The sequence below is a fragment of the Myxocyprinus asiaticus genome, chromosome 37 (assembly GCF_019703515.2).
Source record: "Myxocyprinus asiaticus isolate MX2 ecotype Aquarium Trade chromosome 37, UBuf_Myxa_2, whole genome shotgun sequence".
NCBI classification, from domain to species: domain Eukaryota; kingdom Metazoa; phylum Chordata; class Actinopteri; order Cypriniformes; family Catostomidae; genus Myxocyprinus; species Myxocyprinus asiaticus.
The window spans coordinates 30,104,045-30,115,301 of NC_059380.1; the positions used below are offsets into that span (position 1 = coordinate 30,104,045).

General features: G+C 40.5%; 1 protein-coding gene across 1 annotated transcript in view; it reads left to right on the forward strand.

Moving 5' to 3' along the window:
• The window catches only part of ube2v1 (ubiquitin-conjugating enzyme E2 variant 1), a 29,735-nt gene extending 18,832 nt beyond the window's left edge, over window positions 1–10,903 (forward strand). The window contains exons 3-4 of the mRNA XM_051676693.1: window positions 2,619–2,744; window positions 10,419–10,903. Coding sequence (XP_051532653.1) covers window positions 2,619–2,744; window positions 10,419–10,565 — 273 coding nt within the window. The 3' untranslated portion in view covers window positions 10,566–10,903. The remainder of the gene's footprint in view (window positions 1–2,618; window positions 2,745–10,418) is intronic.
• Window positions 10,904–11,257: the final 354 nt, after the last annotated feature.

Below are 11,257 nucleotides of genomic sequence, written 5' to 3' on the forward strand. Positions count from 1 at the left end.
TCTGATTTCCTTATTCAGTGTGTTCCTGGCCTGATTGTACATGACTTTATTCCCACCTCGGTAAGCATCCTCTTTGGACTGACGAAGCTGCCTGAGTTCTGCTGTAAACCATGGTTTGTCATTGTTGAACATTAAATAAGTCCTAGTAGGAATGTATATATCCTCACAGAAACTGGTATATAATGTAAAAGTATCTGTGAGCTCGTCCAGATTGGTGTCTGTAGCCTCAAAAACACTCCAATCAGTGCACTCAAAGCAGGCTTGTAGTTTCAGCTATACTTCATTGGTTCATCGCTTTACAGTCTTTATTACAGTCTTAGCAGATTTAATTTATGTCTGTAGGTTGGAATATGATGAACCAGACAGTGATCAGAAAGTCCCAAATCTGCTCTAGGGACAGAGCGATATGCATCCTTTATTGTTGTGTAGCAATGATCCAGTATATTTCTATCTCTGGTTGGGCATGTAATGTGCTGTTTGTATTTGGGCAGTTCTCCTGTAAACACAGGACGGCAAACAAACAAAAACAATAAAAGAATTGGAGCGCTCCACACCGAGGTGGTCATCCATGGCGCCATCTTGATGTTTAAAAATTTGTTGCCGTTATCGACAACGTCGGCCAATACAATTTTTTTAAAAAAGAAATCGACAAATTTTCGTTGAAAAATTGTTGTTTGATCTCATTTAACTTAACATGAGAATTAGGGCACGCAATAGGAGCACCAACAGCAGCTTGTGCCTGATTGAGAAGAAAACAGCTCACAGTCCAGGCTTTCCAAACAGCTTTAGGTGATGTTGATCGCAAAGTATTTGGAAATTGTACAAAAAATACAAAATATGAAATATAGCAGAGCCGGAGCTGCCGTTACCCTTAGGCAAAACTTGCATGTCAGAGCGTTTTTAAAGGAAACACCTCGGTGTGTCTGCGTTATATCTTTAATGCATCCTTTATTAAAATTCAAATAATAAGGAAGCAGGGCATGTAAATAAGTGCAAATTCTGAAACTGGCATTTCTCTGTGTGGTCAGCGTCGCTTCTATGAGTCGCGTGAGTGACCCGACCTAAAGGGGAGAGATTGAAACTGCATCCAGGCTGATGCACACTTTGACGCGGGGACGCTTGTCCCTCATGTGCACGCTTGATGCAGCTAGATGAAAACGTGATGGCTCGCGACGTACTGAATCATATACGTCACGGTGTGTATCTTATCGTAAAGAAAATCGACAATACGCATCTTTATTAATAAGAGAGGTTTTGTTTATTGTGAGTCAAAGAATGATCGATGTGAACAAAAAAGTGAGAGAGGGTAGTCTTCGCCCCATTATACACTGCAACAAAAATGGTTTTGGCTTGTTTTCCAATATAAATATCTAAAACTCCTTTAAAACAGTGTACGTTTACTTTAGGAGTTATACTGCAGAAGGAAAAATTGTTATCTGAGAATGTTGAATATAATTTTAAAATATCTAAAATTCCTTAAAACATTTACTTATGAAGCAACATATTACATAACATAAGATATGATTTCAGAGAATATATCTTGAATAGAAGTATATTTTGACTTTTCTGCACTGACAGAAGTATAAACAAGATAAATAATACACTTATGTTCAAAATACACAAATTCAAGATTCATTCTCTGAAAGCAATTTTTAATATCTTATGTTTTTATTGAATTAAACTCTTTTTTTTATTTATTTTTATTTCAGTGAATGTCATTTAGAGGTATTTTTAAAACATGATTTTATCCTCTTTCTTGTTAGTAAGCACATTTAATACAACATTTTAAGTCAAGGCACAAGCTGAATAGTCGATTAAGAGCTAATTATTAATCACTGCAATAATCGCCCGAATAATTGTTCTAATAATCGTTAGATTAATCGATTATCAAAATAATAGTTTGTTGCAGCCCTGTTAGAACGATTAATCAGCTATTGGGGCAAATATTGCAACAATTAATCAACAGCTCTTAAGCAATTCAGCTTGTGCCTCAAGTTAAGAGGTTGTATTAAACATGCTTAAAAATAAACTCAAAATAAAGAAAAGATTACATGATCAATGATCTTTTAAAAATACCTATAAATACTTGACAATTTTTAATAAAGGGAAAGTTCATCCAAAAATGAAAATTCTCTCATTTACTGACCCTCATGCCATTCCAGATGTGTATGACTGACTGTCTTCTGCTGAACACAAACAAAGATTCTTAGAATATTTCAGCTCTGTTGGTCCATGCAATGCTGGTGAATGTTGAAGTTCCAAAAAGCACATAAAGACAGCATAACAGTAATCCATATGACTCCAGTAGTTAAATCCATATCTTCAGAAGCGATTTGATAGGTATGGTTAAGAAACAGATCAATATTTAAGTCCTTATTTTACTATAAATCTACTTTCACACAGCCCTCCTATGCATGTTCACTACATTTTTTATTGTCGACATTGTCGATAATGACAACTAATCGTTTCAGCCCTAATGCTCTGGGTTTATTACTTCGCAATTACAATAGCATTTTACAAACTGATAATGACTTTCTCCATGTGAATCTTAGTTTTTAATCACTGATGTGATCAGTCATCAGTTAAGGATTGATGTTATCCTTGTTTTATTCATGCAGACCATCTATGAGAACAGGATGTACAGTCTTAGAGTGGAATGTGGACCAAGATACCCAGAAACACCTCCTTTTGTTCGATTTGTGACGAAGATCAACTTGAATGGAGTGCATAACTCAAATGGTGTGGTAAGTACAGCCGGGGTGATACCAAATAATAAACCTACAACTGAATGGTCAAGTAAAAATCCTCACTTGAACTCTACTAAAATCTTCTGACATGACGTGAAACGTGTAGTTTATGCATGACAATCCAAATTATCAGTGTTTAATTTATTATAATATATCAGTCAAGTAATTTTGGCCTTAACATTAAACTTAATAAAAAAATAAAAATGTATGTACAAGACTGTTCAACAGGTACAGGAAACGCTATGAAACATTGATAATTGAGATATGATGTTTCGATGCAAGTGAATGGTAACCAAAACAATCTAAAGCATTTAGCAAGTCAGTCCACTCAGCGGCCATCTTTGGAACACTGTCTGGCAGGCTGGGCAGCTAGTAAACAAGAAGCATACAAGTGCAGCTCCTATCTACTTGAATGGGGAAAGACATCTCAAATGTTTGGTCATGATTACGATCAAAGAACACATTTCAAATCAGCAGTAAAGTCTGACAACAGCTGTATCATAAATTGTACTACTTCAGATTACGCTAAAAAAAAGTGTATAGCTAATGCGCATGCGTGTTCTCGAGTCGATTGACAGATGATGTCTGTATCTAAAAGGTGATTTGCTTTTACCTGTAAGGCAGGACTACTTTTTCTGCATCTGTTGACCGTTGGGCATTCCAATTTGTCCCATTCATTTTGATAGAAGTGGCCCATCTCTGCTAAATAGTCTCAGTCTAAAGTAACTAAAGGACAGAGGAGATGAGAGCATTTCACCAATGTTTGGAAGGAGCACAAAACTGTTGTCAACTCAGCAACACACAAAAACAACACATAGTCTTCATTCAGTTTTCTGCCAAAATAAAGGCTTGAGGCTGTGTAGCAATGCGGCATGCTAAATTATTACAGAAATATTTTACTATTGTACATTGCAATAAAATTAATAATAATGTAAAAAAAAATCTTTTAAAGAAGACTCAAGTGTGAGAACCCTACAGAGTTTCTCTTTCTAGTGGCAGTAAAGCATGGGCAAAACATGACTTTATTTTTAGAATTGATAATGATAAACTCAATTAACATTTTGAGCAAAATAGTTGTGACTACGTTGTGAATATAGTACTCTGCTGCATGTCATATATAACAAGGCTTTTTGGCATGACTATATTTACAGTATAGCTTAGCCTCATTCCTAATTGCTTTATTTTTTAGGCCTATTCTTTTCCATGTCAAGTTTTAACTTGATTTAAAGATGACTATACTGTATGTTAGGTGTATAAATATTTGCCTTCGATTTTATTATGATTCTTTACTTAACGGTCACAATGGATCTTGAAATTGAATATTTGGTTACTGTAACATGTTCCTGGTTTATCACTTTATGAGGAATTGGCGAGCCAGATGAAGTTTTCATGTACAGGTGATTTATTCAGTATTCTTACGTTTTTCAGTTCTCACAAAAACACACAGAACGGCACGTGTCACTCTCCTGTCCTGTGTGGCTCTCATCTCCCCTTTATCTCTCTGTTGCCTCTCACTGCAACACAGAACAGCTGTTAGTAAAATTGCCCACAGGTGTAACTCCTTAGGCAAGTCGCAATTGCTGCGGTCTTATCAATTTGGGGACGCACTTGCCCATGTCCCAAGTGGAAGCCCAGATACCCTTTGTCATTCTAGTGTTGAATAAAAGCGAGCCGTGCCTAACCAGTCTAGCAGCTCGTCAATACGAGGCATCGGATACGCGTCAAATTTAGAAACCACATTGACTTTTCGAAAATCCACATAGAACCGAACTGACCCATCAGCCTTGGGTACTTGAACCACTGGGCTGGACCAGTCACTGTTGGATTCCTCTATTACTCCCATATCGAGCATGGCCTTAAGTTCGTCCCATACCACTTGTTTCTTGTGCTAGGGTAACCGGTAGGGGCATGTGCGTACCACTTCCCCTGGGGTCATCTCAGTGTGGTGTTCTATGAGATTCAGGCAGAGGCGAAAACACGTCAGAAAATTCCTTTTGCAATTTGGCCACCTCCGTGATTTGGGATGGTAAGAGGTGGCCTCCACAAGGGACCGGGTTGACTTGATTTTGGGGTTTTAAATTCACCTCTGGTCCAAGCTCCTCCCTCTCCGAAATCACCCATCGCCAAAGCCACGGGTATCTCCTCTTGCCAATATTTTAGTAGATTGATGTGGTGCACCTGTCCTGCTCTGCCTCTATCTGTTCATTGTATCTCATAGTCGACGTCCCCAACTTGCCGTGTGACCACAAAGGGCCATTGCCACATGGTGAGTAATTTGAAGCTCGATGTGGGTAGCAATACATGTACTTTATCTTCCAGTGCGAACACCTGTAGCCGAGTACCCCTATCGTACAGTTGGGACTGCCGTTCTTGAGCCTGTAGCAAATGCGCCTGTGATAATCGTCCTAGTGTGTTGAGATTTGCTCTCAGGTCAAGAATGTGCTGAATTCTTTTTAGTCTGTGAAGGTCCCACCTCCCAATTTTCCTTTAGGACGTCCAACACGTGAATACAGTCATTCAAATGGGGCAAATCCCGTGGGGGCTTGTGGGACCTCTCGAACTGCAAATAATAGGGGCTCAAGCCACTTATTCCAATTCCGAGCATCATCGTGAACAAACTTACAAATCATGTTCTTAAGTGTTTTTTATTAAATCATTCAACCAGGGCCTGGGTAGCTCAGTGAGTATTGACGCTGACTACCACCCCTGGAGTCACGAGTTCGAATCCAGGTTGTGCTGAGTGACTCCAGCCAGGTCTCCTAAGCGACCAAATTGGCCCAGTTGCTAAGGAGGGTAGAGTCACATGGGGTAACCTCCTCGTGGTCACGATTAGTAGTTCTCGCTCTCAATGTGGCGCATGGTAAGTTGTGCATGGATTGCAGAGTGTATCATGAGCCTCCACATGCGGAGTCTCCGCGGTGTCATGCACAATGAGCCACGTGATAAGATGCGTTGATTGCCGGTCTCAGAATCCGAGGCAACTGACACTTGTCCTCCACCACCCGGATTGAGGTGAGTAACCGTGCCACCATGAGGACCTAATAAGTAGTGGGAATTGGGCATTCCAAATTGGGAGAAAAGGGGATTACTTTTTTTTTTTTTTAAATCATCCAACCAGTCCGTCTGTCTGAGGATGGTACACACTGGTCCGAATCAATTTAATCCTCAGTAATTCATAAAGTTTGCATAGAGTGCGAGACATGAAAGTAGTGCCTTGGTCATTGAGGATCTCTTTCGGGATCCCTACTCGGGAGACAATTTTGAAGAGTGCCTCTGCAACACACCATGCTGAGATGTTGCGGAGAGGCACTGCTTTGGGATATTGTGTTGCGTAATCCACCAGGACTAATGCAAAGCGATGTCCACATGCTGACTGTTCTAATGGCCTGATGAGGTCCATACCAATTCTTTCAAAGGGAACCCCAATCATCGGTAGAGGGCACAATGGAGCTTTTGCATTGGCCAGTGGATTCACCAGTTGATATTCATGGCATGTTGCACACCACCTACAAACATCTCTGCAAATGCCTGGCCAATAGAAATGGGCCATGAGATGGTTTGTTTTCGCTTGCCCTAAGTGGCCTGCCACTGGATTATGATGAGCCACCTGGAATAACATTTCCAGCTCTTTGGTACTAACAAATGGGTTGTATCTTCTTTTGTCTGAGTGTCCTGTGTCACCCAATACAACCGGTCTTTTATAATTGACAAATGTGGTTACGAGCAACCGTCGGCTGAAGTTGTTGCCCATCGATTACTCACTTGGTCAAAAGCGTGCTTCAGGATTTCGTCCTGCGTCTGCTCCAGAGGGAAATCCCCTAGGGGATTCCCTCTAAAGGGCTGGAGAGATGAGCCCCCCTCTCTTGCGTCATCCTGACAAGGACCAGACGAGGACTGCCCCAGCACCGCCTCCCCAGTCAGCGAGCTGCACACCCCACACCGTATTACTCTGTTGCAGGGCCCATCCACACACATTCCTTTCAATAATGTTTGGAATGCAGGCCAAGTGGTACCCAATATTAGTGGATGGTTGAGGCGGGTACTAACCCGCAGCCTCAACACTACGCTTTTGTCCCCAAAACTGAATTGTGACTGCCACTAAAGGTTATTCATGCACATCCCCATGTACACACCTCACGCTCCGTAATGCATCCAACGCCTCGTCTTGAACCAAGCATTGGTGTATAGAGGTTTGATTACACCCTGAATCCACCAAGGCTTGGTATGTACCCCCTTGAATACTCACTGGTATCCTGTATGTCCCTGCTCGATCGGGGGTAGCCTGTGGCACATCAGGTACCCGAACCAATGCCCCCACCTCCATCACCTGGCATTGGTCCTGAAAATGTCCAGGTTCCCCACAGCACCAGCAGACTGGCCCAGGGCCCCCCCCCCAGGCCAGCCAGCAAGCCAGTGTTACATGCATTATAGATCCGATGTAAATAAAGGATAGCGTAATGTCTGATGCCATGTAATGACTTGCGAACCCACACATACAAACTGATTATGTAAACCATCATATATGCTTTATAGATTTGCATATCATGAAATGTTAACATTTATTGTATCAATAATTACAAATTAAATATGTCATGCAGACAGATAAAGCCCATGTTCAAATCAAGAAGGTTCACAGAATTTAAAAACTATTCTATATAGTGTTGTCACAATACCAGAATTTTAGTAGCTGGTACCGATACCAGTGAAATTTCGATACCACAGCAAAAATATGCTAATATGGTAATGTGCTATTGAACACTCCTTTTGCCTATTTAAAGTTAATTTCAATGTAAATAATTAAAAGAAATTCATGTTTCCTTCAAGTTTTTCTCAATTAATCATGCATTGCTTAAGTGATTTTAAGCCAGGCCCTATTGAAATCTGTTTTTATTTTTCCCAAAAACTGTTTTCCTTTTTCTTTTTTCAGAAATCCATGTTTTAAAGTTGTTTAATTTCATCATCATCAAAATGATGTATAATGAAATTAATTCTTAAAACTTAAAAAAAAAAGAAAAAAAAAATCAATTACTTTTCAACATACCATTGTATATATATTTTTTTTTACACATTTTTATTCAGTACAACAGCACTCTTTCTTGTGATTATTGTTTATTACTCTATTATTATTATTATTATTATTAATAATATTACTAAAGTGAATATTACTGTGGCGAGCAGGGCTGGGCCTAGCGGCATCTGGGCAGAGTAAGGCGGGGAAAATAAGTGGTAAACAAGTTCCACCTTTGCGCCACACTGGTCTCTTTCCAGTGAGGGGCGGTGGGAGTATTTAAGGAGAGGAGAGGAGACAGCGGCAGGCAGGGAGAGAGAGAGACGCAACAAAGCTGTGTGTGCGACTATTTTGGTGATGCTGAAAAGCAGTGTTTTTGAACGTTATTGTGTATGTCACACTGAAAAGTGTTGTCAATAAATGTGACGTGGATTGTCAAGCCAGTCCCAGCGTCCTCTTTCCCATGCATTCCTTAAAATCCATTACATTGGTGCCAAAACCCAAAGGAAGGAGGAAGGATACAGTGTTGTGGAGTCCTCACCACTGAGGACTCCACCCTGCCATACGTCAGGGGGCGGAGGAGCCCGCTGCCGTCCGCTAGGAGGTAGTGCAGCTGAGGACCAGTCGACAGTGTGTCTGGGGCCGACAAGCCCATCTCTCTCTCCCCCTCTCTCTCTGTTCTCCCTCCCCTTCTTGCTCTATCTCGTTCTCTCTGTCCCATCACCTCCCCCTCGTCCTGTTCCCAGGAGGTAGGGAAAACCATCCGGCAGCAGGACGGGCCGAAAGGGCAATATTACTCCTCCAGAAATTGGGGGGAGTAAGTCAGACCGGATGGCTCCCTGGCCTGAGTCTGGTGATGGCGGTATGTGGTGAGCGGGGGGGCATGGCCAAGCAATGAGGGACGGCTGGGGGAGAATGATTGCAATCAGCCGGGAGAGGGATAAGGTGTAGCCGGAACCGCAGTTCGAGGGAGAGACGCACAAAGCTGTCTGTGTATGTCTTTATGTTGAATGTAAAAGCTGAAATCATTCTCTCTACTATTATTCTGACATTTCACATTCTTAAAATAAAGTAGTGATCCTAACTGACCTAAGACAGGGAATGTTCTCTACGATTGAATGTCAGGAATTGTGAAAAACTGATTTTAAATGTATTTCGCTAAAGTGAATGTAAACTTCTGACTTTAACTATATATACACCGATCAGCCACAACATTTAAACCACCTGCCTAACATTCGGAGTAAATTCTAGAGACTGTTGTGCATGACAATCCCAGGAGATCAGCAGTTACAGAAATACTCAAACCGGCCCATCTGGCACCAACAATCATGCCATGGTCCAAATCACTGAGATCAAATTTTTTTCCCCCATTCTAATGGTTGATGTGAACATTAACTGAAGCTCCTGACCCGTATCTCCATGATTATGATTTGATTGGCTAATTAGATAATCACATGGATGATTGTTTGTGCCAGATGGGACGCCACCACGAGGACTTAGAGCACATTGGGAATTGGGCATGCCAAATTGTGGAGAAAAAAGTCAAAAAATAGTTTATGCGACCCATTTAAAATACTTAATCTATTCCAAATCCGACGCTAAATTCCGCTGAAAAGGGGCAATTATCTGCGACATACTCACCATGCATTATAATCATTGTACATTAAATATAGAACATGACATGCATTCATCTTTAGCAAATACAGGTTTATTTACTGAAAACAATTGAATGAATAGTGCAGGACCAATAGCTCAACCCTAATAGCCTGTTCTGTACGGAATTCACCAAGTAAAAGTTACTTAACATATTAAACATTCAGGACAATGTTGAAAATAATTAACAAATAGGCTAAGCCAAATCTACGAGAGAGAAATGTGCTGAAACGATGTGCAGTCGTGCATTAGCCATTGATCTAAAATGACAGCTGTTCTGTAAAGAACGTTAACCAATAACAGTTACGATGTAAAAAACAAACAAACAAAAAAAAAAAACTATAGAAAAAATAGGCCTGTGATGTAGCCTACAATATACCTAATATATTCTAAACAGGACGTGCACACAGAATAAAAGATCGTTGAACGCGTTAAGTCGGCACCTCGTTGAAAATAGATTTAATCAGCAGATTAAAAAATTCCATTCCTTGCCTAAAACAGTCATTTTCTGGGCTACTTAAAAGCATACTTTTTTAACTTTTTTTTTGACGGGACTTGACTCAACTGAGGCAGCTATCCTGTGCTTGAAAAAGCCCGCTCAGCGGGAAAATAACTTAAAAGCACGAACAGATTTAAGGAAGACTCGAATATGAAAACATCCGACTTTCAAGCCAACGTTTCAAAAATCTGCTTCCCGCACCACCACCACCGAAGTGAATTTCATAGCTTTACTTTGCTGAGTTTGCTTGTCTTGCAAGAGGACTATTTATATTATATTTATATTATTTTTAATATTTAAAATGTGTAGCATTAATATGACAGTAATTTAAGCGCAGCCTCTGTAAAATATAAAGCCAAACGTAAATGTGTAAAAATGTTGAACAGTTTAATGGGGAAAAATATTAACCGACTAGTAATTCCAGTGTCGACTAGCAGCATCAGAACCGTTTAGTCGACTAGTCTCACACATCCCTAATAATGAATTCTGTAATTGTCCTTTGTTGACTCAGGTTGACATACGAGCTGTATCCTCACTGGCCAAGTGGCAGAATTCCTACAGCATCCGTGTGGTCCTGCAGGAGCTGCGACGACTCATGATGTGCAAAGAGAACATGAAGCTGCCTCAGCCGCCTGAGGGACAGATCTACAGCAACTGAGCTTCTCTTTCGTCCTCCTTTACCTTCATTCACAACACATTCACACACGCAAGGCTGAGCATTCCTCTTCTTACCCTGGACTCAGGACAGTTCCTCCCAGTTCCTGACCACTCCCCCTGTGCTGCAGCAACCAATGAGCAGTCCTGCCTCAGGAACTCCCATTGGACAACAGAAATAATGGATGTAGTGGTGTGCACAGCAGAATACTGTACATCTTACTAATCTTTCTTTCTTTTTTTTTTTTGTTATACATGCAAATTGTAAAAATAACATAAATGATCTTATTGAGTGTACTTTGTGTGCCTTGTTTTTCAAAAGTAAAAGCCACCCTCATTTGAGATTGATCTGCAACTGAAAATTTATTTGTGCTATCATGTGACTGTGTGGTGGGAATATTAAAGGGTTAGTTCACTTAAAAAAATTAAATTCTGTCATATACTCACCCTAATCTTGTTTCCACACAAGCAAGTGAATGGTGCTTGAGGTTGTTAGTCCAGTCAGTAACATGCTGCCTAACATTTTCTTTTGTGCCCATTTGAAGAGTAGTACGGATTATATGGATCTAAAACAACATGATGGTGAACATTTTAGGTGAACTGTCCTTTTTCTTTTTTGGGTGAAGGTATCTGGTATGGTTAAAGGTGAAGTACTTTCTTTGCTACAGTGGAATTTAAAAGAATTTGGGGGTGTTT